The sequence below is a fragment of the Quercus suber genome, unplaced genomic scaffold (assembly GCF_002906115.3).
Source record: "Quercus suber isolate HL8 unplaced genomic scaffold, Cork oak 2.0 scaffold_408, whole genome shotgun sequence".
Lineage (NCBI taxonomy): Eukaryota > Viridiplantae > Streptophyta > Magnoliopsida > Fagales > Fagaceae > Quercus > Quercus suber.
In genome coordinates, this window is record NW_027069859.1 from 165 (window position 1) to 25,384 (window position 25,220).

Sequence of the window (25,220 nt, forward strand, 5' to 3'; positions counted from 1 at the left end):
TTAGAACAATTGGCAAATCGTGAACATAAACTTGTCTAGGTATAGATCTTAGAGTCTATAGGTTTTATTAGACAATGCTCAAGGTGATTCAAGTCAAGATTCAAGAACATACAAGCTGCAGGAAGAAGACTTCATATTTTGCCTGGTTCGATTAATCGAAGAAACAGGCTCCGATCGATTTGAAAATCGTATCTGCAGAATTTTAAGTCGGCCAAACAGCAGCTTAAGCCATTAAGGATTAGGGTTTCAGATCTAATTCTCCTACTATATAAAGGAAACCCTAAACCACGTTTTTGAGAGCTTTTTAGAGAGAGAGAAGAGAGTGTGTCTTTTGTATCTAGGGTTTTGTACTCAAACCTCTCTAAGGTCTTTGTTGTTTATATTGCTGTTTATGTGAATCTCTTGTGAGATTCATTGAGGAGCTTTCCTTCAATATACTTAGGTTTTCCAAGATTCAGATTATGTCAGAACTTGGTAATCATTTAGTTGCAGATTCAAGAACTTAAAGATACACAAGCGGGGTGCTTGTTATTGATTGAAGAGTCAAGAAAAAGGAGTCCGTGGATTCGGAGCTTGCACGTGTCGGTTAGTAGCTACTGGTGGATAGCATTAGGAAGTCAAGCGGGGAGCTTGTAGTCCTTCTATATGAACTTCGATTCTTTCGCATAGTGGATTCAGGTTTACCTTGAGGATAGCTAGGTCAAATCCTCCCCAGGTTTTTACCGTGTGGTTTCCTGGGTGATCATATCTTGTGTTATTTATTATTCCGCTGCATTATATTCTTGATATGATTGTTTGATTGTTTTAACCTAGAATTGTTTAATTTGACTAAGTAATAACTTGGCTAATTAACTAGGCTACGCAATCTGGTTGATTTAAGGGGTTTAAATTTCCAACACCTTTCCTAAAGCAGCAGGAAATAGGAGGTGGCTACTGGTCGACATGGATTACTTCACCAAGCGGGTGGAAGTTGAGCCCCTAGGCAACATTAGAGACGTCGATGCCAAGAGATTTGTGTGGAAGAATATTGTCACTCGATTTAGAATCCCTCACACCTTCATTTCGGACAATGGTCTTCAATTTGATAGTAAAGCCTTTAGGAGATACTGTTGTGATTTAGGCATCACGAATAGGTACTCCATCCCTGCTTATCCATAGGGAAATAGATAGGCCGAGGCTGTCAATAAAGCCATAGTGAATGGAATCAAGAAAAGGCTAGATGATACAAAGGGTAGGTGAGTGGAAGAGCTGCCACACGCTCTTTGGACATACCGAACCACCCCTCGCAGGTCAACAGGGGAGACGTCCTTTCCAATGGCCTATGGGGTTGAGGCCGTGATTCCTCTAGAGTCCGGATTCCCCAAATAGCAATGACAGCTTGTTGGAAAGGAATTTGGACTTAATTGAGGAACAGAGGGAAAATGCCATAATTCGACTGGCGTATTATTAGTAAAAGCTCAAACAGGGGTATGACTCAAGTTTGAAGTTAAGGCTATTAGTCCCAGGGGACTTGGTGTTGAAAAAGGTCGTGGGCATTGCAAAAAAACCCGACATGGGGAAAGTTAGGTCCCAATTGGGAAGGGGCATATCGTATCACCTCGGTGGCTGGAATAGGGGCATACTTCCTCGAGGACTTGAACGAAAAAGTTGTACCACGCCCCTGGGATGTAAAGAACTTGCAAAGGTATTACTATTAATGAAAGGCAGCCCTGCCATGTTTTTCTTTCTAGCATTATGAGTTATTACATATTTGAATATTAAACAGAACCTTGGTTATGTCTGACTCGTCGGATTGCATGCCTTGGGTAAATTAATATTATGGGTTATTTGCTTATGTGTTAAACAGAACATTGGTCATACCTAGCTCCTCACACCACATACCTTGGGTAAATTAACACTCCCTATTACCTATTTGAATATTAAACAGAACCTTGGTTATGTCTGGCTCCTTAGACCACATGCCTTGGGTGAATTAATATTATGGGTTGTTAGGTTCTAAAGATTTAGGATTTTATGTATTTAGAACTCTAATGTGTAGTGTTGGCAAACCATGATCAAAACAGGTTGTTTAGTCTTGTTTAGGCTTGCTCAAAGTATGTTTATTTGTAAAACTGGAATCGAGTGAGTGCAGATTTATTGGACTAAATCTGTAAAACATCTTGATGATCAACAAGGTTGCTGCCATTGAAGATTAAAAAGAAAAGCAAGCGGGGAGCTTGTAGCTGATTGAAGAATTCAAGAAAGAAGTAGTCCGTGGATTCGGAGCCTGCGCGTGGTCGTGTCAGGAAGTTTTACTGGTGGGTAGCATTAGGAAGTTGAGCGGGGAGCTTGTAGTCCTTCTGTAAGAACTTCAATTCTTTCATAGTGAATTCTGTTATGCCTTGAGGATCGGTGGGTCAAATCCTCCCCAGGTTTTTACCGAGTGGTTTCCTGGGTAATCATATCTTGTGTTATTTATTTTCCGCTGCTTTATATCTTGATATGATTATTTGATTGTTTTAACCTAGAATTGCATAATTTGACTAAGTAACAACTTGGCTAATTAATCTAGGCTACGCAATCTGGTTGTTTAAGGGGTCTAAATTTCTGTCATGGGTTATTTGTTTTAGTGTTAAACAGAACCTTGGTCATGCCTAGCTCTTCAAACCACATACCTTGGGTAAATTAACACTCCCTATTACTTATTTGAATATTAAACAGAACCTTGGTTATGCCTGACTCCTCGGACCACATGCCTTGGATGAATTAATATTCTAGGTCATTTATTTAAGTGTTAAACAAAACCTTAGTCATGCTTGGCTTTTTAGACCACATACCTTGGGTAAATTAACACTCGCTATTACTTATTTGAATATTAAACAGAACCTTGGTTATGCTTGGCTCCTCGAACCACATGCTTGAGGTGAATTAATATTCTGGGTTATTTGTTTAAGTGTTAAATAGAACCTTGGTCATGCCTGGCTCCTCACACCACATACCTTGGGTAAATTAACACTCCCTATTACTTATTTGAATATTAAACAGAACCTTGGTTATGCCTGACTCCTCGGACCATATGCCTTGGATGAATTAATATTCTAGGTCATTTATTTAAGTGTTAAACAAAACATTAGTCATGCTTGGCTTCTTAGACCACATACCTTGGGTAAATTAACACTCGCTATTACTTATTTGAATATTAAACAGAACCTTGGTTATGCCTGGCTCCTTGGACCATATGCCTTGGGTAAATTAATATTATGGGTTATTTGTTTAAGTGTTGAACAAAACCGGGGCTGTGTCTGGTTCCTTGAATCACACGCCTATGATAAATTAACACTTTTTTATCCCTTTCCCTACTAAGTGTTTCATTTATCTTCGAGGGCTTAGACCTCCCTGTTAGTTACACAGTTTTCAGTGCTAACACATAGTCATTTTGTCTCATTGTTTACAGGGATTTGATCTATTTTGGTTAACAACAAATCATTACCATTAACTTTTGTTAAAGTAAGGCACTATCAATTTACATATTGCAAGTAAAAGGAAAGGTTCATAAAGTAAAAATTGAAGTCTTTTCATTGAGTAAAAGAAAAGTACATTATGAACAAGGGCCAAACCACCATAACCAAGGAAAATTACATGTGAAAAGAAAAGAAAAAATGCAAGAGATCCTAGGCTATGCCTTGGCCTTGGGAGGAGGGTCTTCCTTGCTGCCGGGCTTAGAGGTAGGTTGGTTAATGGCCTTGGGGTCAGCCTCCTTGGGTTTGGTCTTAGCCTTCTTCCCCTTGAAAGTAGCATCCTTGACCTTAGGGATAGCATCCTTGGTCTTAGCCTCCTTTGCCTTGGTCTCTGACAGGGGCTTAACCTCCTTGCCCTTGCTCTTATCCTTGGCCACCTCGGCCCTCTAACCTTAGTCACCAGCTTGGCTAGACTCTTTGGAGACCTCGAGAGGGGGAAGAGAGGCTTGGGTAGTAAAGGGCTGCTCAGAAGAGGCTGATGCAAGGGCAACGGGAGGTGGGACTTTAGTTGGGACTTCATGAATGTCCAAAGGGTAGTAGACATTCCCAACCTGCCTTCACTCCAAGGCAGCAGGGACTCCTGCAAGGTTGAGGGCCTCCATCCACACTTCCTTATAGTAATCCCTGTAGACCTCGACTAGCTCCTCCGCTAGACGGGCCTCTGTTTGTTGCTCCCCAAGGTTGTAGGATGCTTGCTTTGAGGCCTCCGCGGCTTCCTTGACCATCCGAGTAGTAGCCTTAGCTTTCTCTAACTCCGTCTTCAACTCCAGGACCTGCTGCTTCACTGTGGCAAGCTCTATCTCAGTATGATAAAGCTTTTTGCGTTGGTTCTCAGCTTGGTCCTGGGTGTTCTTCAAGCTGGCCTCAACACTTTTCTACGCCCTCTCCTCGGCGGTCAGCTTAGTGAAGAGCTCTTGATTCTTTTGCTTGGCTGTGCCTAAGGCCTTGATGGTCTTGGCATGAGGTTGGCCTCAACCTAGCCTCATTCCTTGCATCCCTAACCACTCCTTGGCTATAAAAACCTCCTGGATGGCCTGCACAGAAATAACAGAAGAGCACGTTTTAAAAAAAAAAAAAAACAAAAAACAAAAAAAACGAAAAAAAACAAAAGAGAACACCCCTAGTAATGTCCAGGAACTTACCAAAGCAAGGTCCCTCTTTAGGGACAAGAAGAGGTCTGGCTGCTGCATGTGCTTTAGCGCATCCATATCCTTCGGCAATAGGAGGGGCTGCTTTTGGGCTTCAGTTAGGTAGGTGGTACCTTTTCTGGAACTCCATAATGCTAGAGTTCCATGGTATGGCAAACCTATCCAGCTCCACTTGAGGGTCCTAGGTGGGGTTCTGAAGGCGCACCTCGGCCACGGTCTGATCCTCCCTACTCTCGACGGAGTAGGCCCTCCCCCTACCCTTGGTCACTTTTTGCTGCTTAGAGGGGGGGGGGGGAACCCCATCCTCTTGAGGGACAAACTCCCCCTCCTTAATCCCCTGTTTCTCTTTCTTTCTCTTTTTCAGGCCGGCAGGGGTAAAAATGTTGATTGGAGGAGGAGAAGGAGAAGGAGAAGGAGGAGGGGGAAGGGTAGGAAGGGGCTAAGACCTTGAGGCATCCTTGGTGCTTGACCCCCTAAACTTGAGGAGGTCGCGCAATATTTTTATTTATTTTTTATTTTTTATTGTCCAGCGGCATCTCGTCCTCCTCTACGGAGTTACTGTTTGTGTGTGTAACGATGAGTTTGGGGGAGCAGACAACGGAAGATCTGTCTAGCTCATCTATTAAATTCGAGACCTGGAATACGAGTCCTCCCAGCTCCTCCCTGTGTTCCTTGAAGCGGAACTGGTCTATCTCCTCCTCAGGTGACAAACGAGAGGACACTGTTTCCTCTCTTGAGATTGCAACCTCACAGGGAGCGTGGTGGGTGGGCAGTTCCACTTAGACAATGTCTTCTCGAGCTTAAAATCCTAGCACTGAGAAGTCTATCCTATGTAGCCAAGGATCGACGACCCTGATTGCATGGCCCACGTCTTGGAAGTTGTCCAACAAAGGCTCAAAGTTGAGGATGAGGTGGACTGCTCTCAATTGTCTGTCCTTACTCACAAATACCTCAGACCTTAGTAATTTGTTGAGGTTAGTAGCTACGTGTCTCCTATTTGTAAAAACATTTGAGAGGCAAAACCACGGTCAAAATAATGCAACCATCCATCAGAAATAAACGAAATGGCAAAGGAAAAGAGGAAGTAGTAAAACTACAGATCTAATGCCCGTGTAAAAAGAAAGGAGAGACCTAAACCTAGGGTAACCCACCTAGCTTTCCCTCTTGGATTGGGTAGTGAAGACCATCATGTCTATCACCCGAGACTATCAGGAAGTCATCCTTCATGCCCTTGTTGGACTTGAGGAGGCACGATACGAGCCTGACAATAGAGGATCTAGACTTAAGGTAATACCCTGAGTCTACGAGTAGGTGGCACTTATTCATCCACACGACGTCATGCCAGGTGAGGTTTAACCCTATTTGCTCATTGAGAGCGTTCACGCTACCTAGGACCCTGTACAGATTAGGTGCACATTGGTAGGGGCATATCCTATAGGCAATTAGGTAGTCCCTAGTCACTTTACCCATGGGAAGCATCATTCCCCTTTCTATGAAGGCAATCATAGGAATAACGACCTCCCCTTCCCCCCATATGGGTAAGCCACTGGCCTAGGGCACAATAACTCGGGGAAACCCCCTAGGGAATGTGATACTTAGCCCTAAAGCCCTCCATATTGGCGGAAGAATCCATAAGGTGGGTGAACCTACCCATTAGAACAAACTAAGAAGAGGTGGGGAAGATATTTATGAACAAGAAGCAAAGAGTAAAAGGCCGAAAAGATGGGCCGAGGAGAAAATAGCCTAAGAACTAAGGAACTTACGAAAGTAAGGGTAAGGTCACTTTAGGAGCTTCTTGATGGTTTGAAGATTTGGGAAGTTTTGAAAAGCTTGAGAGTGTGGGAATTCTTGGGAGTTCGAAGATTTGTAAAATGGGAAAAAAAAAAACCCTCTAGCCGCCTTATATAGGAGGCAGAATTGGGTGGGAGTTATCTCGCCCAAAATTTGAGGGAAAATGTCAACCGTTGGATCTCCATCTCACTGTAGGATGTGGGGAACATAGCACCGCCTGGAGCATTTAATGAGACATCGCGGGCTCCAAAGCATCAAGAATAGTTACAAGACACGAAAAGCGACATTCTTACGTGCGGAAGTCAAGGTAACGTGCATAATTAATTATCCAAAGTCAAAACCCCATTTTCCTCCTTGAATAAGAGGAAGAAAACTGAAGTTTTGAGGGCCTATTATGGGGTACAGGAATTCCCGTAAGGTAATTTGCCACGTGTCATACCTGTGGCTGATGAGGGCCATTATCATGTCGAGGAGGCCACACCCTCGAACAGTAAAGCATCCACGTCAATAGCGCATCACCAGGGGAAGTCGTACTATAGAGAAAGAATTTCGGAGAAGGGATTAGCATTGACATGACTAAGGGATGGGAGGTTGCCTCCATATTTAATGCATCCCACCAAACCTCTTGACTGCATTTATATGGAGAAGACCCCTAAATAGTGCTGCCTTAGCAGCCACAACTCACAAGGAGTTTAGGAAGGTGTTTGATGAGACAAACACTCAAGTAGCGTCTTGGATGATCAACAAATGGAGGACCAAAATCATCTAGAGGGAGCTATATAATGTAGGAGACCATCCAAGGACAAGGGGGAGAAAAAGAGGACTGTAAGAACAAGAACTGTAAAAATATCCAAGTCTAAAAGAAAATATATTTGCAGTACCACTCTCCTCAGGTTTTGCCGATGAACGTTTTCTTTACATAAAATTGTTCTTCTTTAATTTCTTACTGCCTTTGACCCATGGCATGTGTTCTTAGATCCATTGAAACCCAGCTTTTAAGCCCACTCTGTACAAATTCATTGTATTGGGCTCTTTGGGCCTTAACACATTCATCTTTTGGGCTTAAGAACTAAAACCCGCCCTTACAGTAACAAATACCTTGTATTCATTTATTTTTGGAATGAGACAACTTTGGTCTAATTTTTTATTTTTTTTTGAGTAAACAGTATTACTTACTAGATTTATATTTAGTATATTAGACCTATCACAATGATGACATGCGGCCCAAGCCAAGTCCACTTTTCAAAAATCCCACTTATGACATTCATTTACTTTTCAAGTATGATAACTTTTGAGTTTTTCAGTTTTAATTTCTGGTCAAATAAACCTTGTTTCTACAATGAATTATTACATTAATTTATTTTCATATATTGCAGTGGGGGTGTGTCCATCATTGTTTTTGTTGTTTCAAAGTATGCTCAAGGAAAGCAGAAGCCATTCACAGTGATCCCTCCATCAACACAAATGGTCTGACCGGTTATGTATGAAGCTGCAGGTAGGCATATGAATGCCACCAAGGAAGAAACCTCCTTTGGCTCTCCAGCATGTCCAAGAGGGGTTTGACAGTTAACAGGCTCCACAAACTTTTCGTTTCTTAGAAACTGCAAAGAAGATAATATACAAATAATTTTTTTTTTAATAATCTCCCAATACTCCATGGAAAATTACTGATTTTCTCAAACTATTAAACTGTTAGAAAATAGTGAATTTTAATCTTTTAACCATTAAAATATTTTTGTCAGGTTAGTCTTGAATTATTATTATTTGTTTCTTTCCTATACTTTTTCAGTTTTTGGTTGGCATGCCTAACTCAGAAAAATGACTACTGTTAGGTTCTAAAGGTTTAGGAATTTATGTATTTAGAACTCTAATTTATTGTTTCAAAGTATGCTCAAGGAAAGCAGAAGCCATTCACAGTGATCCCTCCATCAACACAAATGGTCTGACCGGTTATGTATGAAGCTGCAGGTAGGCATATGAATGCCACCAAGGAAGAAACCTCCTTTGGCTCTCCAGCATGTCCAAGAGGGGTTTGACAGTTAACAGGCTCCACAAACTTTTCGTTTCTTAGAAACTGCAAAGAAGATAATATACAAATAATTTTTTTTTTAATAATCTCCCAATACTCCATGGAAAATTACTGATTTTCTCAAACTATTAAACTGTTAGAAAATAGTGAATTTTAATCTTTTAACCATTAAAATATTTTTGTCAGGTTAGTCTTGAATTATTATTATTTGTTTCTTTCCTATACTTTTTCAGTTTTTGGTTGGCATGCCTAACTCAGAAAAATGACTACTGTTAGGTTCTAAAGGTTTAGGAATTTATGTATTTAGAACTCTAATTTAACAATATTGGTAAACTATGATCAAAACAATATGTTTAGTCTTGTTTAAACTTGCTCAAAGTTGATTAATTATTGTAAAGTTGGAATCGAGAGACTGTAGATGCATTGGGGCATTTCGGTCTGGCTCGATCGATCGAAGAATAGACTCGATCGATCGAAAGTCGACCAAATTGCGTTTTTTGCAGTTTTTCCAACTCAGCCCTAACTCATTATAACGTTTAGGGTTTTATGTTTTTGCCCTAGGTATATAAGGCAAAACCCTAGCCATATTTTTAGAGTTGCTCCAGTTGTATTGTTGTTCATACATTGCTGTTTTGTGTAAATCTCTTGTGAGATCTAAAGGGGTCTTCCTTTACACAAAACTTAGGGTTTTCAAGTTGGAGATTACTTCAATATCTTGATGATCAACTTGGTTGCTACCATTGAAGCTTAAAGAATATCAAGCGTGGGTGCTTGTAGCTGATTGAAGAATTTAAGAAAGAAGGAGTCCGTGGATTCGGAGCTTGCACGGGGTCGTGTCAGTAAGTTCTACTGGTAGGTAGTATTAGGAAGTCGAGCGGGGAGCTTGTAAGTCCTTTTGTATGAACGTCGATTCTTTCATAGTGAATTCTGGTTTGCCTTGAGGATCGGTGAGTAAAATCCTCCCCAGGTTTTTTACCGGTTTGGTTTTCTTGGGTGATCATATCTTATATTATTTATTATTCTGCTGCTATATTTTCTTGATATGATTTTCTGATTGTTTTAACCTAGAATTGCTTAATTTGACTAAGTAAGAACTTGGCTAATTAACTAGGCTACTCAATCTGGTTGTGTGTTTAAGGGGTCTAAAACTGTTCAACCACTATATGCAAGATACTAGAGTACCGTATATTAAGGTTAAATGTGATAAATTGTTCACAATTCTTAGTACATGAATAAACTTCAATTAGTATTTGTTGGAAGAGGCATACTTATTAATGGAAGAGGCATACTAATTCTGACAGAAATTAAATATGGCTATCCTGTTAACATATATGAGTGTAGTGATTAAAATACTATCCTTTTTGCATGTTTAGAGCATTTACATCCATTTTTTTACAAAATATCTTATTTTACCATCTTAAAAGCATGTTTAGAGGCATTTACACATGTATGTATGTATGTATAATAATAATAATAATAATAATAATAATAATAATAATATGCCAAGAATGTATTGACTCTTTAGGTAGATTAACTAATTAATTTAGCCAAGTGAATTAATTAAATTCAATTACATTCAATAAGTGTGGTAGCACAAACAAATCACCAACTAAGTTAAATGCAGCAGAAAATAAATTTGACATGGGTGATTTGTTTATGAATAGGAAAAACTACCGAGGTAAAACCCCATTGGGTGAATTTAAGGTCACCTCTCCCTAGAATCCACTATTATCAAAACAAGCGGTTGCAAGTAAAATGAATCTCAGTACATAATAGCAACCTATAGTTGAACCCTTACCCCCAATACACAATTGAACTTGTAATGTAGTGTCAATCTCTCCTTTCAATGCACAACTCCAAGTATGTGACTAACTAATCGATGTACAGATCCAAGTACGTGACTAACACACTAACTTGAGAAAGATGTTGGCTACAAAGTTCTTCAGTTCATCCAAACGATGAAGATCAAGAAGCTCATTGGTTACAAAACCCTTAGCATACAAACGCAGTAGCTTCTACAAGAGAAAGATGAACTAGGGCAAATTGTCTCCGGTCACAATTTGCGTGAATGATCACTTTGCATCAAGTTGCATCACCTTATATGACTCTTAAAATAATCTTTATATATATCTAGAGTTGTGACAAAAAAAAACCCTACAAAAATAGCTTGGATATGAGTGAAAAACAGATTTGGAAATCTAAATTTCATAATTCTCAATAGATACAGCTTCTATCGAGAGCTGTCGATAATTATATATTAAATCTCGATAGATAAATTTGTCAAGTTATCTATTGAGCTTTAATAAACAGTACTTCTTCACTTGATTCTTGGACAAATTTGCATGGTTTCAATACTAGACTTAAACTCTTGTTCCTTAAAGTATTAAACACATTCTAGATCTACCCAATTACAAGTAAAGTGTGTTTTGTCAAAAGATTAGCCAATTTTATATGACATATATTCGTAACAAGTTCTACATATGTCTTAATAATAATAAAACTTTCTTTCTTTTGATTCAAGAGCCTTGTCTCTCAATGGCCATTTCTTGATGTTTTCAACAAAAACATTTATGATTCAAATTATTATTATTATTATTATTTAACAAAAAAAAAAAAAAAAAACCTTTCTCTTTGTGAAAGTAATTTAAGTACCATACATACTACATACGTACCTAGATATGTTGCATGAGGCATTCACCAATTTGGATACAAATTAGCAAAGTTACAAATATGGATAAATAATTATTAAGAACTCATTTGTATTTTCTACTTCAGTGTGGTGAGATTTGTTGGGGAGATAAGCACATCGGGAGACTTCTTGAGTGATTCATATAACATATAGAGACACTTTAATCCAAAAAGTCTAATCTTCAATGGGTATATGCTCAATTATGTTATATTAACTATTCATTCTTCTCATCATTATTTAATGTGGAACTTCACTTACACGTGTAACCCAACAATCTTCCCCTTATATGTGAGTCTCTACCTCTTTGTAGGTTTCAAGACCTCTCCATGGGCCATGACCAAGTCCTACTTGCTCCCCCATGAGTTTTTTTTCCTTTACTATTGCATCATCCATGGACCTTTACGTGTCAACCCTGCATGTCTTTCATCTTTCATGGGAACCTCACACTTCATTATTGTCTAGCACTATTGGCAATAATACCCATTTCTAGGAATTTTCCAAGATCGTTTGTGTGGGCTTTATGGGCTTGCTTGTTGCAATATAACATCCTTACTCCAATTGCAAATGGGACTCGCCTTGATCCATTTGCAAAAAGGGCATCAAGTACACATACCCCATTCTCGCTCTAAGTGCGAAAGGAACCTCGATAACCTTGCAAAATTTTCCCCACACCATCGTGGGCTTTGATACCACTTGTTGGCAGAGATAAACACTTTGGGGATTCTCCTTGAGTAATTAATATAACATATAGAGACACTTTAACCCAAAAGGCCTAGGCCCCAATGTGTATGTGCTCAATTATATTATATTAACTACACATTATTTTCATTTTTTTTTTCAATATGGAACTTTACTCACACATGTAACCCAACAAGATTTATTACAAAGTATTTGAAAATATATACTTTCTTCCCGAGTGTTAAATTTATGCTAACAAAACTTATGTAACAATAAATCTCATCAGTTAGCATATTTAACAATTATAATGTGGGGGGATGGAACCATTTTCCCTAACAGGTCCACCATTAACAGACCTTAATGGAATATCTTGCTTATTAGGCTTGACATGTTTCCCAGCTCGAGTTCCCTCCTTGGAACCCTTCAGATATTTGTTTGGATCGAGCCTTTTTAAAGATTGAGTCAAAAGTCCTTGAGAGCCTTTAGACAATGGGTCCCTCAATTCGGGTTGTTAGGGTCATAGTTTTCATGTGTCGACATAACCTTTGACAAAATACGTTTGACTTATAATTGGGTAGTTCTAAGTGGTTTCTAGAATATCATGAAGTATGTTTAGTAAACAAGACAAGTGGTATTATTGAAGACTGCATCAAAAAACAAGTGAAAAAAAGTTGAAAAAGTGAACCTCAACACTAGTCTCGTTACTAGCATCTATTGAGAATAAATGAAGTACCTCGATACTAGTCTCAACTCCTCTCGATCTATTGAGCTTCATAGATACAGACTTAAATCTTTTTTCGGCACCCATGATAACTTGGATTACTAGGGTTTCTTTCACTAAACTCGTAGGAGATATAAAGCTTTATTTTAAAGTCATCACAGGACACAGAGTCAATTAGAGAAGCTACTATGTTCTTATGTGACTTCGGGTTAACAAGTGCTTCCAGATTTTTGATGTGTATTGAAGTGAAGAACTTTGTATTCAACAACAAACATTGGTTGTTGGAAGTTATTCATGTATTGGGATTCGTGCAAAGGAAGAAGTCTCTATAAGAACAAGTCCAATTGGGGATTGGAAGGAAGGTTTAACTATATGTTGGTACTTTGGGATAGTCCAGGGTAGTGGTAAGATTCCTTATACTTATAATCGCTTGATTCTTGATTAGTGATTCTTGAGAGTGGTGACCTAAAAATCACCTGGTTGGGTTTTTGCCTTGTGAGAGGTTTCCTTATTTTTCAACAAATTACTGTGTCAAATTTAATTTCCAGCACACTTTAGTTTATTTTGTGATTTGTTTGTGTCTCCACGATTTGCATGTAGTTTAACCAAATTAATCAACTTGCGTAATTGAATTAATTAACCGAGGTCAATTTTTAACTCAATAAGGGTACTTCGTATCGGGGGAAGGGATCTATCACCTTCATAGTAATGCTAACACTTACTAATAACAACTCAACATTGAATGTTGAGTGACTTGTTTGAATAGAAATGGGGATAGATTTTAGCCTATACGCTCTTTGTTGGCCTAATGACGACATGTATGATTTGTCAAGAGCTCACTAAGTCACTATCACTATCCTCTGTTCTCATGGGAGTGAGACAATTACGCCTATAAATGCCTCCGCTTCTCATCCCAAGGGAGGAGGTAGAAAGCATAAGAAAAGGAGAGAGAGTCATTAGTCCCTGTTTGATAAGAGAGTTTATGAATTGGTTTTCAAATTGAGGTGATTACTATAGTTTAAAAAATGTTGTAAAAATAAGTGTTTAAAGTACACATAATGCAAAAATGTGTTTGGTATTATGTTTTTAAAAATATATTTTCAAAAGTGAAAATACAAAATTGAGTGTTTGGTATGACTATGTATTATATATATATATATATATTAAAAATGTGTGTCTTATGTGTTCTCAACATCATATAGGTCCCATAGTTTTCAAAATAATTATAACAATATTACTCAAAATTGTTACTTGAAAACTGAACACTCCTATTGAGGTGTTTTTAAAATATGGTATTTAAACACTCTAAATTGAGAACTATGATTCAAACGCTCTTTGTTAAACTTTGCTTCCAAACATATATATTGTTATTGGGGCTTACTATTTTCAGTGTTTGTTTGAACTCTTTGACCAAGCTGGTCTTAGGGTTCGTTTGGTTGGAGAGGTGGAAAAATGGGAGGGTAGAAAATGGTAGGAAGGTGAAAAAATGGAAAAATAGAAAAAAATAATAATTTCCTTTATTTTTATTTGGTTGGAAGTAAAAAAGTGAAGGGATGTAAAAAGTTAGTTTATATAAATTTACTCATATACCCTTATTAAAAATGATGCCCAATTAAAACTAAAAAAGTGACAAACAACCAAAAAAAAAAACACAAAAGAAAGTGAAAGAAAAGAAAAGAAAAAGAATATGAGCAACATAAAAAAAATAAAAAAAATAAAAAGTAAAGAAGTGGCAAAGGAAGAAAAAAGAAAGAAAAAAAAGAAAGAAAGAAATAAGGCAACTTCAGGAGGAGGAAAAAAAGGGCAACGTCTAGAGGAAAAAAAAAAGAGGCAACATAAGAGGAAGGAAAAGAAACGTCCAGGAAATAAATAAATAAATAAAGGGTGAAGAAGAGTAATGTACATACAAAGTCATGTGCAAGTATACATAGATATTTTTGTTTATTAAGCAGCCCAATTTTCTCTATTCAGTTTTCTCTCTATTTTTGGGAGAAAATTTTTTGGTGGACTCAGAAAGAAAATACGTGGGTTTCATTATTTATTTTTCTTTCTTCTCATCCAACTAAACACACTCGAAAAGAGTTTTCCTTCCCATTTTTTCTCCAAAGTTTTCCATCTACCCTATTTCACCTCCAAACAAATACACCCTTAAACTATTCGGACTTTAGGAGCACATTGGGTAGAATTAAGAATACTCTTTGTTAAACTTTGCTATCAAACATATTTTTTTTTTTGGGGCTTACTGTTTTCAGTGTTTGTTTGAACTCTCTGACTGAACCGGCCTTTGACTATTCGGGCTTAGGGGCACATTGGGTAGAATCAGGAACAAAGGGAAAGGGGGAATTATCCTGCTTTCGAGTTGTAATTTTTGGGTTTCATTAGCTGTTCTTTCAATAAAAACAGATATATTATATTGGGTTATTTCTCATTTTGAGCCACTAAAATAAATATGTCCAACTTCGTGGTCAAGTGCTATCATACACAAGGAAAGTAATCTTACAGTTACAGTCAGGGGGGTTTTGATAACCCATGGTGCAACAGAGTTACTTCTTATGTTATCCTTTGCCCACTCACATGCCAAATTTTTTGCTAGTTGATTCAACCCTCCTACAAATAAATATTTGGCAAAAGTTAATCGCACCATTTAACTAACATTTAAAAGCTTGCAATAAAATTAAAAGACAAATATCAAAAGAGAATTACCTTTAGCTGCAGCATAAATAGATACTCCAGGAGTGAGGCCTACTACACCAGCAACGGAAGAAACGAAAACAATGCTTCCTGCTTCTGAAGCTTTCAGAAGAGGATAAGCAAGTTGGCACGTGTGATAAGCAGATTCAAGATTGGTACACATGAGAAATGAGAAATCTTCAGCTGTGTACTCTATGGTTTGTTTTGGCATGTTGGTTCCCACGTTGTTTATCTGAAACCGGATATTGATAAGGACAACAGCCCAATAAGGCCATAGTAATTACTAATTAAAGCTCTCATACGTAAAAATAAAGTGATTCTTAGGTACTCATTGAGCACGGAGAATAGTGCTCACTCCTCTCATATTTATGATGAAGTTCACCATGAATGGTGAGAGGGAGCACAATTTCTCAGTGTTTCGAAAGTATTTAAGAATTTTCCCTAAAAATGAATGTAAATAGTATATTGAATATTTTAAATTGCAACCTCTTAGTTGTTCAAAAAGAAAAAAACCCTCTCCCCTTAATTTAAAACGAAGATAATCCATTTCATGAAAAGAACTTTTTTTAAAAGCTTAGATGCTACCCGAATGATATATAAGTCTGTGTGAAAGTCTCACATAGAATTTTTTTTTTTTTTTTTTTAGGAATTAATATAATATAATTGAATGTAAATTTATAGATTTAAACTTTTAGGTTAAGTGGTGTCACTATAACTAAAATTGAATTAATCCCAGATATGGCAATGACCATATGGCCTCTTATCAAGGAAATAAGTGCACAGATTCTTTTCTATAAAAATATTCTTCCAATACAAATTAAGTTGTTTTTATCATTGATTTCAAAAAATGAACATGCTTTTCTAAATAAAATGGAAGCCAATGGTTATAGCACATAAAAGAACATTTTTATGAATGAAAGAATAAAGATTCCTGAAGTAAAATTTTTGGCGGTTAGGTGTTAGAAAATAGGGTGATCGATCCTTTACACTACACCAACTTTGTGTATGGTATAAAATGCCATGCAAAGCAAAAATGGTGAGGAAATAGAGGACTTACAAGGATGTTGAGTTTGCCATTAAATAGGGAGGAAATTGTGCTGATTAGCTCCTCTCGTTGGGCTCGTGATGCTACATCGCAGACTGAACCAGTGACTCGAAATCCCTGTCTTCCATTCATGTAAGCATACATTGAGCTGGGCCTCATCTCGAGAACATGTGTGTACGGAAGCCCCTAGGCTTGCTAATTCCTCGACAACAGCATACCTAATCACAACATGTAGCTCTAAGTTATAATAGAATTTCAGAAAACAAAAAAAATAATAATAATAAATAATTTCATGTGAAAAAGAAAAAAAAATTTCTAGTTGACAATTAGTATAATCTTTAAAATATATGACAATATTAACAAGAAATAGAGAAATATAAGAGAGATAGAACTTAAAATGCTTAAGTTGGTTCAGTTTTAGGTCCAACATTCACAACGTAAAGATTTAATTAAATGGTATTTTATATTGACTTTATATGTATTGCAATTTTTTTTTTACTCAAAGGTAAACATGTAGTACACTAATCCTATGTTAATCCATGATTTAGCGAAAGGCATCTGCATAATTTTCTAAACAAAAAAAAAGTCACTTCACATGACCATTTATCTACATATACTATAAAACTAAAGCCTTCTCTGGCACCATCCATCTCTGGTACCACCTTTGTCGGTTCCACCCATCTCTCACACATGACAGTTTCTCCCACTCTCATCCTTAATTCTTCGCATTGCCAACCAAGTTCACCACTCTCACCATCAATCATTTTTTTTTCCTCCTCGATATGGGTTTTGGGATGGTTTGTGGGTGCCAATCTCAATTTCTACCTTGATTTTACGGAAACCATTTTACACCTAACAAGGTGTTTGGATGGATCAGAAAATATGGTCAACTGTAAAATTTTGACCCTTTCAGATCAGAGAGAGCCTTAAGCAGAGAGTGCCCTGAAAATGGTGCAGTGGCTCACCTATCGTAAGTGCCACAGCTATGCCACCAAGTCCAACCAGCACTAGGTCGTCAAGACCCAGGTAAAAACCATTGAACTTTACTTTAAAATGTTAAATTTTTAATATTGGGTTTTTGTTTTTGTTTTGAAAGCTGGTGTTTTAGTTTGATTTTGAAAGCTCGGATTTGTGTAAAAACACAAGAGCTTGTTTAGACACTAAATTAAATTTACTGCTAAATAGTTTTTACTCTAACTTATACTAAGTGCAGAACAAGAGTAAAGAAGCGCAAACAACCGTTATCACTACCCTAATCCACATTCATCCATTACCAACAATAAAAGGAAAGCTTAAGAGTAGGGAAGAGAGATGCAAACACAAGATAACATCGAGACGTATTATTGAAGAGAAAACAAAAGAATTCGGTGAAAAATCTCTCCGCAACCCTTCAAGTCGAAATCAATCCACTAAAGAATAAATTTGGAGTACACGAATAACAAAAGACTTTTCAAGCCTAGTCTACCTCATGTACTTGAGCCCTCTAAGCTCCTACTACCAACTAGCTTCTCAGAACCTTGCCTTCTCTAGCTTTTCATATCCCCCAATTCAGTCCGATTGCATCCGCCAATGAATGACTCATTTCAATACTTCCCAACAGCACCAAATTCTCACTTTACACTCTGAATAGGTGTGGTAAGTGTTTGAACTGTTAATCTCTCAAGGATGTAGAGATAAAGAGGTAGGAGTTGAGAAAAACCACAAGGAAATGTGTAGATGATTGTGGGTATAACAATCTCTAACTCTCAAGTGTATATTCTAGGGTTTTTTTTTTTTTTTTTTTGAAAAGCACTTATTGGAATTTGTGGGTAATGAGAGTATGTATAATGTGGGTAAAGACTTGGTAAAGCAAACATAACATTTTTCCAAACAAAAAGTTTAGCGAGTACTTCGCGGGATGGCATTTCCCGCGAGACACTCACGAAAACCTCTAAGTTGGCATAACTCTTCATCTTCCAGTCATGAGCTCTACACGTGGCTCTTTCGCAGGTAAGCTTCTTGCAAGATACTTGCGAAATCCACTTGTTCATCCTTTTAAGCTTGAGTCTTCACACTCATTTCTTACAATTGAAAACCCACATACATATAGGGAAAAATGATTAAAGAAATTACAAACAAATTTGGCACAGAATTAAAACTAACACAAAATAATTGTAAATTACAACTTTAAAGATTTTTTTGATAAGGGTTTGTGTTAATGTTTGTTTTTTTGTGTGGATTTTTAAAGTGAGAAGTTGGTGTATCAGACCACTAAGAAGAGGGCAAGTGGACCCAAGTGCTCTGTCACTGGCAAGAGAATCCAAGGAGTATGTAGTGTGTATAAGTGTGTGTGTATATATATATATTTGTGTTTTGGTGTATTGGGTCCTTTGCTAAATTTGAAAACGTATCTTTGATTTATAGTTATATGCTATGTCAATTTGTGATTGTAATTTTGCTATTTGTGAATCTATAACTTGTGTTATGGTGGATGATATAATATATGAGTGCATTGTAGTTAGTATGGTTATAGTTTCTTTTTTGTATTGGCTGATTATAGGAACCTAATTTGTGGTAATGTGTTGGTGAGTGGTTTAGTAATTGAAGTGAGAAAGACAGGAGTCCATGTTGGTGATAATATGTCTCAATCTTGGAAATGTGTATATATGTGGTTCCTAAGTGAGGTAATATGCTCAGCGCAGATGATTGTAATATTGATGTTGTACTTTCACATTGCATTTTACCAAATGTCTTGGGACTCACATTTAACATTTATTTGAACTTCATTGTTGATTAATCAGTGTCTTCATGGTGTTATGATGGTTAATATGTAGTGTTGTGCCCTGAATTATAGTGCAACTGCAATGTCTGTGGCATTTTACACACTTTTGAGGAACGAGGATGTATGGATCAACAGTTGCATTGCATATTTTGAAGTCGATTTTGACATTGGAAAGTGTAATTATATCTGAGCTGGATCCCCCAACCCCTAAACCAAAAAAGTGATGCTGCTGGTGGGAATTGACTCTGAACAAGGTTACTTGAACCATTACTGATTTTATAACATTATTATGTGTATGCGTAGGTAATTTTAAATACTAAATGCCAAAAATGCCATTGTGTTTGCCAAGATATATATTCTTTTTTTTTTTTTTTTAAGACCATAAAATGTATATGGCTGAAGTTGGTTTTGAGTCGGGGATTCATATGCCAAAAATGCCCTTGTGTTGATTTGTGTGTGTGTGAGAGAGAGAGAGAAAGAGAGAGAGAGGTATCCTGATTGTCATTATCAACATAGTTTCCTGTTTGCTCTACTTAAAAGATATTTTTATCCTCATATTCTTGATGATAGGTAACTTTTGAGGATTTTTTTTTTTTTTTTAATATTTAAATTTTCCTGTGATTAAGTCAAATCTAATTCAATGTTGGTCTCTCTGCAAATTCCTCACTTGAGACCTGCTGAATACAAGAGGTCTAGAGTGCCTAGAAACCGGAGGACTGTGAATCGGGCATATGGTGGTGTGCTGTCTGGAGGTACTGTTAGGGAGAGATATGTTGCCATAACAAGCTGGCTTTATTCTTTTCAAGATTCAATAGACATGTCCTCGGTTAATTTCTTTGTTTTTGTAGGGCAATCTGAGCCTTCTTGGTTGAAGAGCAAAAGATTGTGAAAAAGGTTTTGAAGATTCAAAAGGCAAAGGAAAAGCAAGCCTCAAAGAGTTAAAATGAGTGGATGATAAGGCAAATAGTTTTAGTTCTGTGGTATTTGACACGCTTTTGAGGAAGGATCTCCGCAACCCCTAAACCAAAAAAGTGACGCTGCTGGTGGGAATTGAGTTTGGCTCTATACAAGCTTACTTATGTATGAACTAATCATTTAAACTAACATAAATAAGATGCAATATAAACAAAATTAGTAGAATATTCTTTATAAAATTTTATTTTCAATAGCTTTTTTATGTATCTCACGAGTTAACAAGTGATGTAATATAAACAAAATTAGTAAAATATTCTTTATAAATTTTTTTTTTCAATAGATTTTTCATAGATCACGCGAGTCAGTGACAAGTTTATCTATATTTAGAAATCTTCAGAAGAAGAAAAGAGTATTAGGCAGAGAAAGAACCCGATTCCTTTTGTGCCACCAGTAACAAGAGCAGTCATTCCCTGAAGTGACCATCTGCTTTCTCTGTTTCCGATTTCTGCATCCGCCATTTATCTCCGTGACTCTATCACTAATGTTTGCTATAAGCCTATATGTATGTATATCCACGTCTTTGAAACGATGGAATAGGTAATGCAACGGCATTTATTATCTGCAGAACACCAGTAGATGACAAGGCCTAAAATGGTCAAAACCTTTGTGCGGTTGTGCCACCCGGAGAAACAAACAAATTTGCGGGTCCTATAAACAGTATATAACACCTACTTAAAAAGCATAATACCATGTCTGAAAATGTAAAACGCACTTCTTAAAAAGAAAAAAAAAAAAAACATGAAACGCAGATGCAGTACTTTTCAGTTTTATACAAACGGATACTTATTGTGAACCTATAGCTCTCACGCAGTAAATTTGTCTTTTCTAATTAATGTCCACTACAATTTTTTTGGGCAAATTATGTCCACTGCATCATTTCATTTATATATAATGGATACGGGCAACAGTGTTCAATTTTGTCGTCCACACGCTTGTGGTGGTCCAGACAAGGATGTTAATTACGTGAGCGTGATGATCAATACAGAGAAAAGTTATTTACTCTGTAATTAGAATAACCTGAATGTTTTAAGTTCCATCCTGTTATTTATAGAAGGGTTTGTGTTCTTTCGTTGAGAGTTATAAATACTCCTAGGAAGGATTGTTTTTTTCTCTCTCAAGACTTACAACCTTTCATTTAACAATACAACTAGGTGTGAAAAACAGTACATGAGGGTACACCGTGTTATGCTTTGATCACCCACATTTACTTGGAATTCTTCCGACACTGTGTTTTATGTTTACAAATTTCCTCTCATGAATTTTTCACTGAGATTAATTTTCACCATTCATATTGAAGGAAACAAATATTTGCATGATATTGCATCAATTTAAATTAGGTTTTGAATATTAAGTTGGTATTTAGCCAAAAATCAATGAGGAAAAAAAAAAAAAAAAAAAAAACATGAAACGCAGATGCAGTACTTTTCAGTTTTATACAAACGGATACTTATTGTGAACCTATAGCTCTCACGCAGTAAATTTGTCTTTTCTAATTAATGTCCACTACAATTTTTTTGGGCAAATTATGTCCACTGCATCATTTCATTTATATATAATGGATACGGGCAACAGTGTTCAATTTTGTCGTCCACACGCTTGTGGTGGTCCAGACAAGGATGTTAATTACGTGAGCGTGATGATCAATACAGAGAAAAGTTATTTACTCTGTAATTAGAATAACCTGAATGTTTTAAGTTCCATCCTGTTATTTATAGAAGGGTTTGTGTTCTTTCGTTGAGAGTTATAAATACTCCTAGGAAGGATTGTTTTTTTCTCTCTCAAGACTTACAACCTTTCATTTAACAATACAACTAGGTGTGAAAAACAGTACATGAGGGTACACCGTGTTATGCTTTGATCACCCACATTTACTTGGAATTCTTCCGACACTGTGTTTTATGTTTACAAATTTCCTCTCATGAATTTTTCACTGAGATTAATTTTCACCATTCATATTGAAGGAAACAAATATTTGCATGATATTGCATCAATTTAAATTAGGTTTTGAATATTAAGTTGGTATTTAGCCAAAAATCAATGAGGAGCTGAAAGGGACAAAATACCTTAGAATGTCTTATGTGACTGGACGGACCGAATATGGTCCGCGGACTCCCAAATAAACGGATCCGTCATTTGCACGGGCCTCCAATGGACGGGCCTGATGTGAACAGGCCGGATATGGACGGAGTGAAGGAAGGTGGGTTAGTTGACCATGGGCCTGTTGGGCCCTTCATGAGGGATATTTTGACCCACTCCCACGAGAGCCCAAATAGAGTCCTTGCGCTAGTAGGACTCCGAAAATCTTATATATTTGGTAAAGATCTTCCGCATAAGGAGGAGATTGATTCATCACGTTTAGGGTTCTACAAGGAGAGTCCTATAGGGAAAAGACTTCCGCGCCAAGAAAGGGATGTCAACCTTACGCCACTATAAAAGCCCCAATACCCCACAAGCCAAGGTACGCATAATTAACCCCTCTCTAGCACTCTAGAGTTCTGAGAATATTTTCTGACTTAACCTTCGGAGGGTGTTTGGCCGGCACCACACCGGTGTCCTTCGATAGGTTTTCTCTTTTGTTTCGTGCAGGTTAGTATACAAGCGAAAGGAGCATCGTGCGATTCATTGGTGAATTTCCTTGATTCATCAGGAACCATACACAAAAGAGTACAAACCTTGGCTCTTTTCAATGTTCTCCAAAGTCTCACCAATGAATTATTTCACATGCTCCTTTCACTTGTCAATGTGTAGGGGGTGGGGCTAGAAATTTGTGTTTGAAGGGCTGAGGTAAGTTGATGCTGAGTACTAGAGAAAGCAGTAGATCTAATGGTGGGGGAAAATGATGAGTGTAAATAAAAAATTAAAGAAGAAGAAGAAGATGCAAGATGAAAAGATTAGAGAGGGGCAGTAAAATACAAATAAAAATAAAAAGAAGATGAGATGCAAGAGTTACACAGAGTGCAATGTAAAAGAGAAAAAGAAGATGAAGTAAAGAAAGGGAAGTAATGTTAGAGAAGAGAAGAAATGGTTCCATGAATTGGGAATTGAGAATTGAGAAAAGGAAAAAGAATATTTTCAAAAAATTAAATAAAAATAATAATGATGCATCACACACTTTCCCACAATTGTCTTATGTGGCAAATCGTGATTGATTGTCTCTATTAATACCACATGGATTAGCCATTTTTTCTCCAACCAAATTTATTAAACAATTGTGATGAAGTGTACAAAAAAATGTGTGACAATAGCACTATTGAAAAGAAGTAGAATATATATAAATATATATATACATTTTTTTCTCCAACCAAATCTGTTAAACAATTGTGATGAAGTGTACATAAAAATGTGTGATAATAGCACTATTGAAAAAAAGAAGAATATATATATATATATATATTGTAGGAGGATGAGAAGCCGAAGACAAGAATAAATGAGTAGAGACCAACACTAAAGGAGCACATCTCAGGAAGTATTGACAAAGAATCCTTAGAGCAAATATGACAACACAACCACAAGCCCAAGAAGATTAGAATGCCTGAGGACCTCGAGGATACTGATACGTCCTCGGAGGGGCCGAAGTCTAGTTCTGAAGACCATTGGGCATGTACTGAGGAAAAGAAGAAAAGTTTGCCATCAAGCAAGAGAAGGACGAGTACAGATAAAACATTCATCACCTCTGCATTCATTATTCTGTATCCACTTAGCTGGCCACATTAATGGAGGAATGACCTCTGAACAGTGTCATCACATCTCGCAGCCTACTACAGAAACCTTCTAGTAAGACCTTGATGGGACAAGTATCAAGGGCCTAGCCCTCCAAATGGAGGGTCAAGATACAACCTAGATTACTATATAAGAGAGAGAGAGAGAGAGAGAGAGAGAGAGAGAGAGATCCCCACGAAATGATAAATGAAATATTGAGAGAGAAGAGAAAAGAGAGTAATAGCATTGTAACCCAAGAACAAGTGTGTAAAGTTGTTATTTACAACTATGTATTTTATTGGCTTTTATTCCGTGCCAAATTTGATTGTAATCATTATCAATCGTTTATACCCTGTATCTATTATATGATTTGTTGTAAGGGATGTGTGATATAGAGAGAGTGTGAAGACTCAAGCATTTGAAGGCTGAAGAATTCTCGCGGGTATGTCGCGACCTAGCTTCCCGCAAAATGAATCACGTGCCATGCGCATGCTAGAATGCGAAGAGTTAAGCCAGGTGGAGATAGCTGTGTCTCACGAGTATCTTGCTGGTAAGGCCTTCCCGCGAGACACCCGCGAGGTAATCTATTCTGCCAGCCTGTACTGAATGACTCACATTTTCTGTACCTATCCTATATATACTCTTATTACCCACAAATATTGAGGAATGCTTTAGAGAGAAAACCCTAGCCAAACACATTGGGAATTAGAGATTGTCATCCCCACCTTTCTCTATACACTTGCTTGTGGTATCTCCTCAACCCTTCCCTCTCCATTTCTACACCATTGAGAGGTTTATAGCCCAGACACTTACCACACCCTTTGAGAGTGTTGTGTGACGTTTTGGTGCTACTGGGAAGTATTGGAAGAAGCTTGGAATGACATATGCAACATGGAGCTTGTTGCGAGATTCGGGGTGCTAGACAAGACACAATTCCGAGAAGACTTGTTGGAGTAGGAGCCCTGAAGGCTTAGGTGCATCGGGTAGATTAGGCTTGGAGGGTCTCTTACTAACCCATGTATCCCAACTGATTGTCTAGTGGATCGATTTTCGCTTGGAGAGCGGCGGAAAAGTTTTTCGCCAAGTTCTTCGGTTTCCTCTTCAAAAACACGTCTCGGTGTTTTCTGTATTTGCATTCTTCTTCCCTACTCTTTTATATTCCATTATACTACTATGTTGTTTAGTTTATGGATTAGAGTAGCTTATTTGTTCATCCGCTCGCATTTACACTATTCCGCACTTTGTAGTAAGTTAGTGTAAAATCGATCGAGCTGTAACTTTAATTGGGGGGTTTAAATAGCTCTTATGTTTTCAACACATTTTCGAGCTTTCAATTGGTATCAAAGCAGGTACACTCGCTGTGGTTTAAATACCTGAGTGTGATCCTTGACCCTATTTGAGATGGACCGGTCTCAATAACTCAATGTTCCACCATTTTTTAACGGGAACAATTATGCTTTCTGGAAAGTCAGAATGAGAGCATTTTTATGCTCTAT

The 25,220-nt window shown here is 37.4% G+C and overlaps 1 protein-coding gene and 1 pseudogene across 1 annotated transcript; one reads left to right on the forward strand and one right to left on the reverse strand.

The window, feature by feature from the left end:
- Nucleotides 1-8,327: 8,327 nt before the first annotated feature.
- On the reverse strand, nucleotides 8,328-20,516 carry LOC111988988 (tropinone reductase homolog At5g06060-like). Its single transcript, XM_065761366.1, is given in 6 exon segments — nucleotides 8,328-8,510; nucleotides 15,054-15,160; nucleotides 15,257-15,476; nucleotides 16,302-16,413; nucleotides 16,415-16,507; nucleotides 20,395-20,516. Coding segments are annotated over 6 exon segments (804 nt in total). The 5' UTR covers nucleotides 20,484-20,516.
- LOC111988987 (large ribosomal subunit protein eL34-like) lies at nucleotides 17,238-20,253 on the forward strand (annotated as a pseudogene).
- Nucleotides 20,517-25,220: the final 4,704 nt, after the last annotated feature.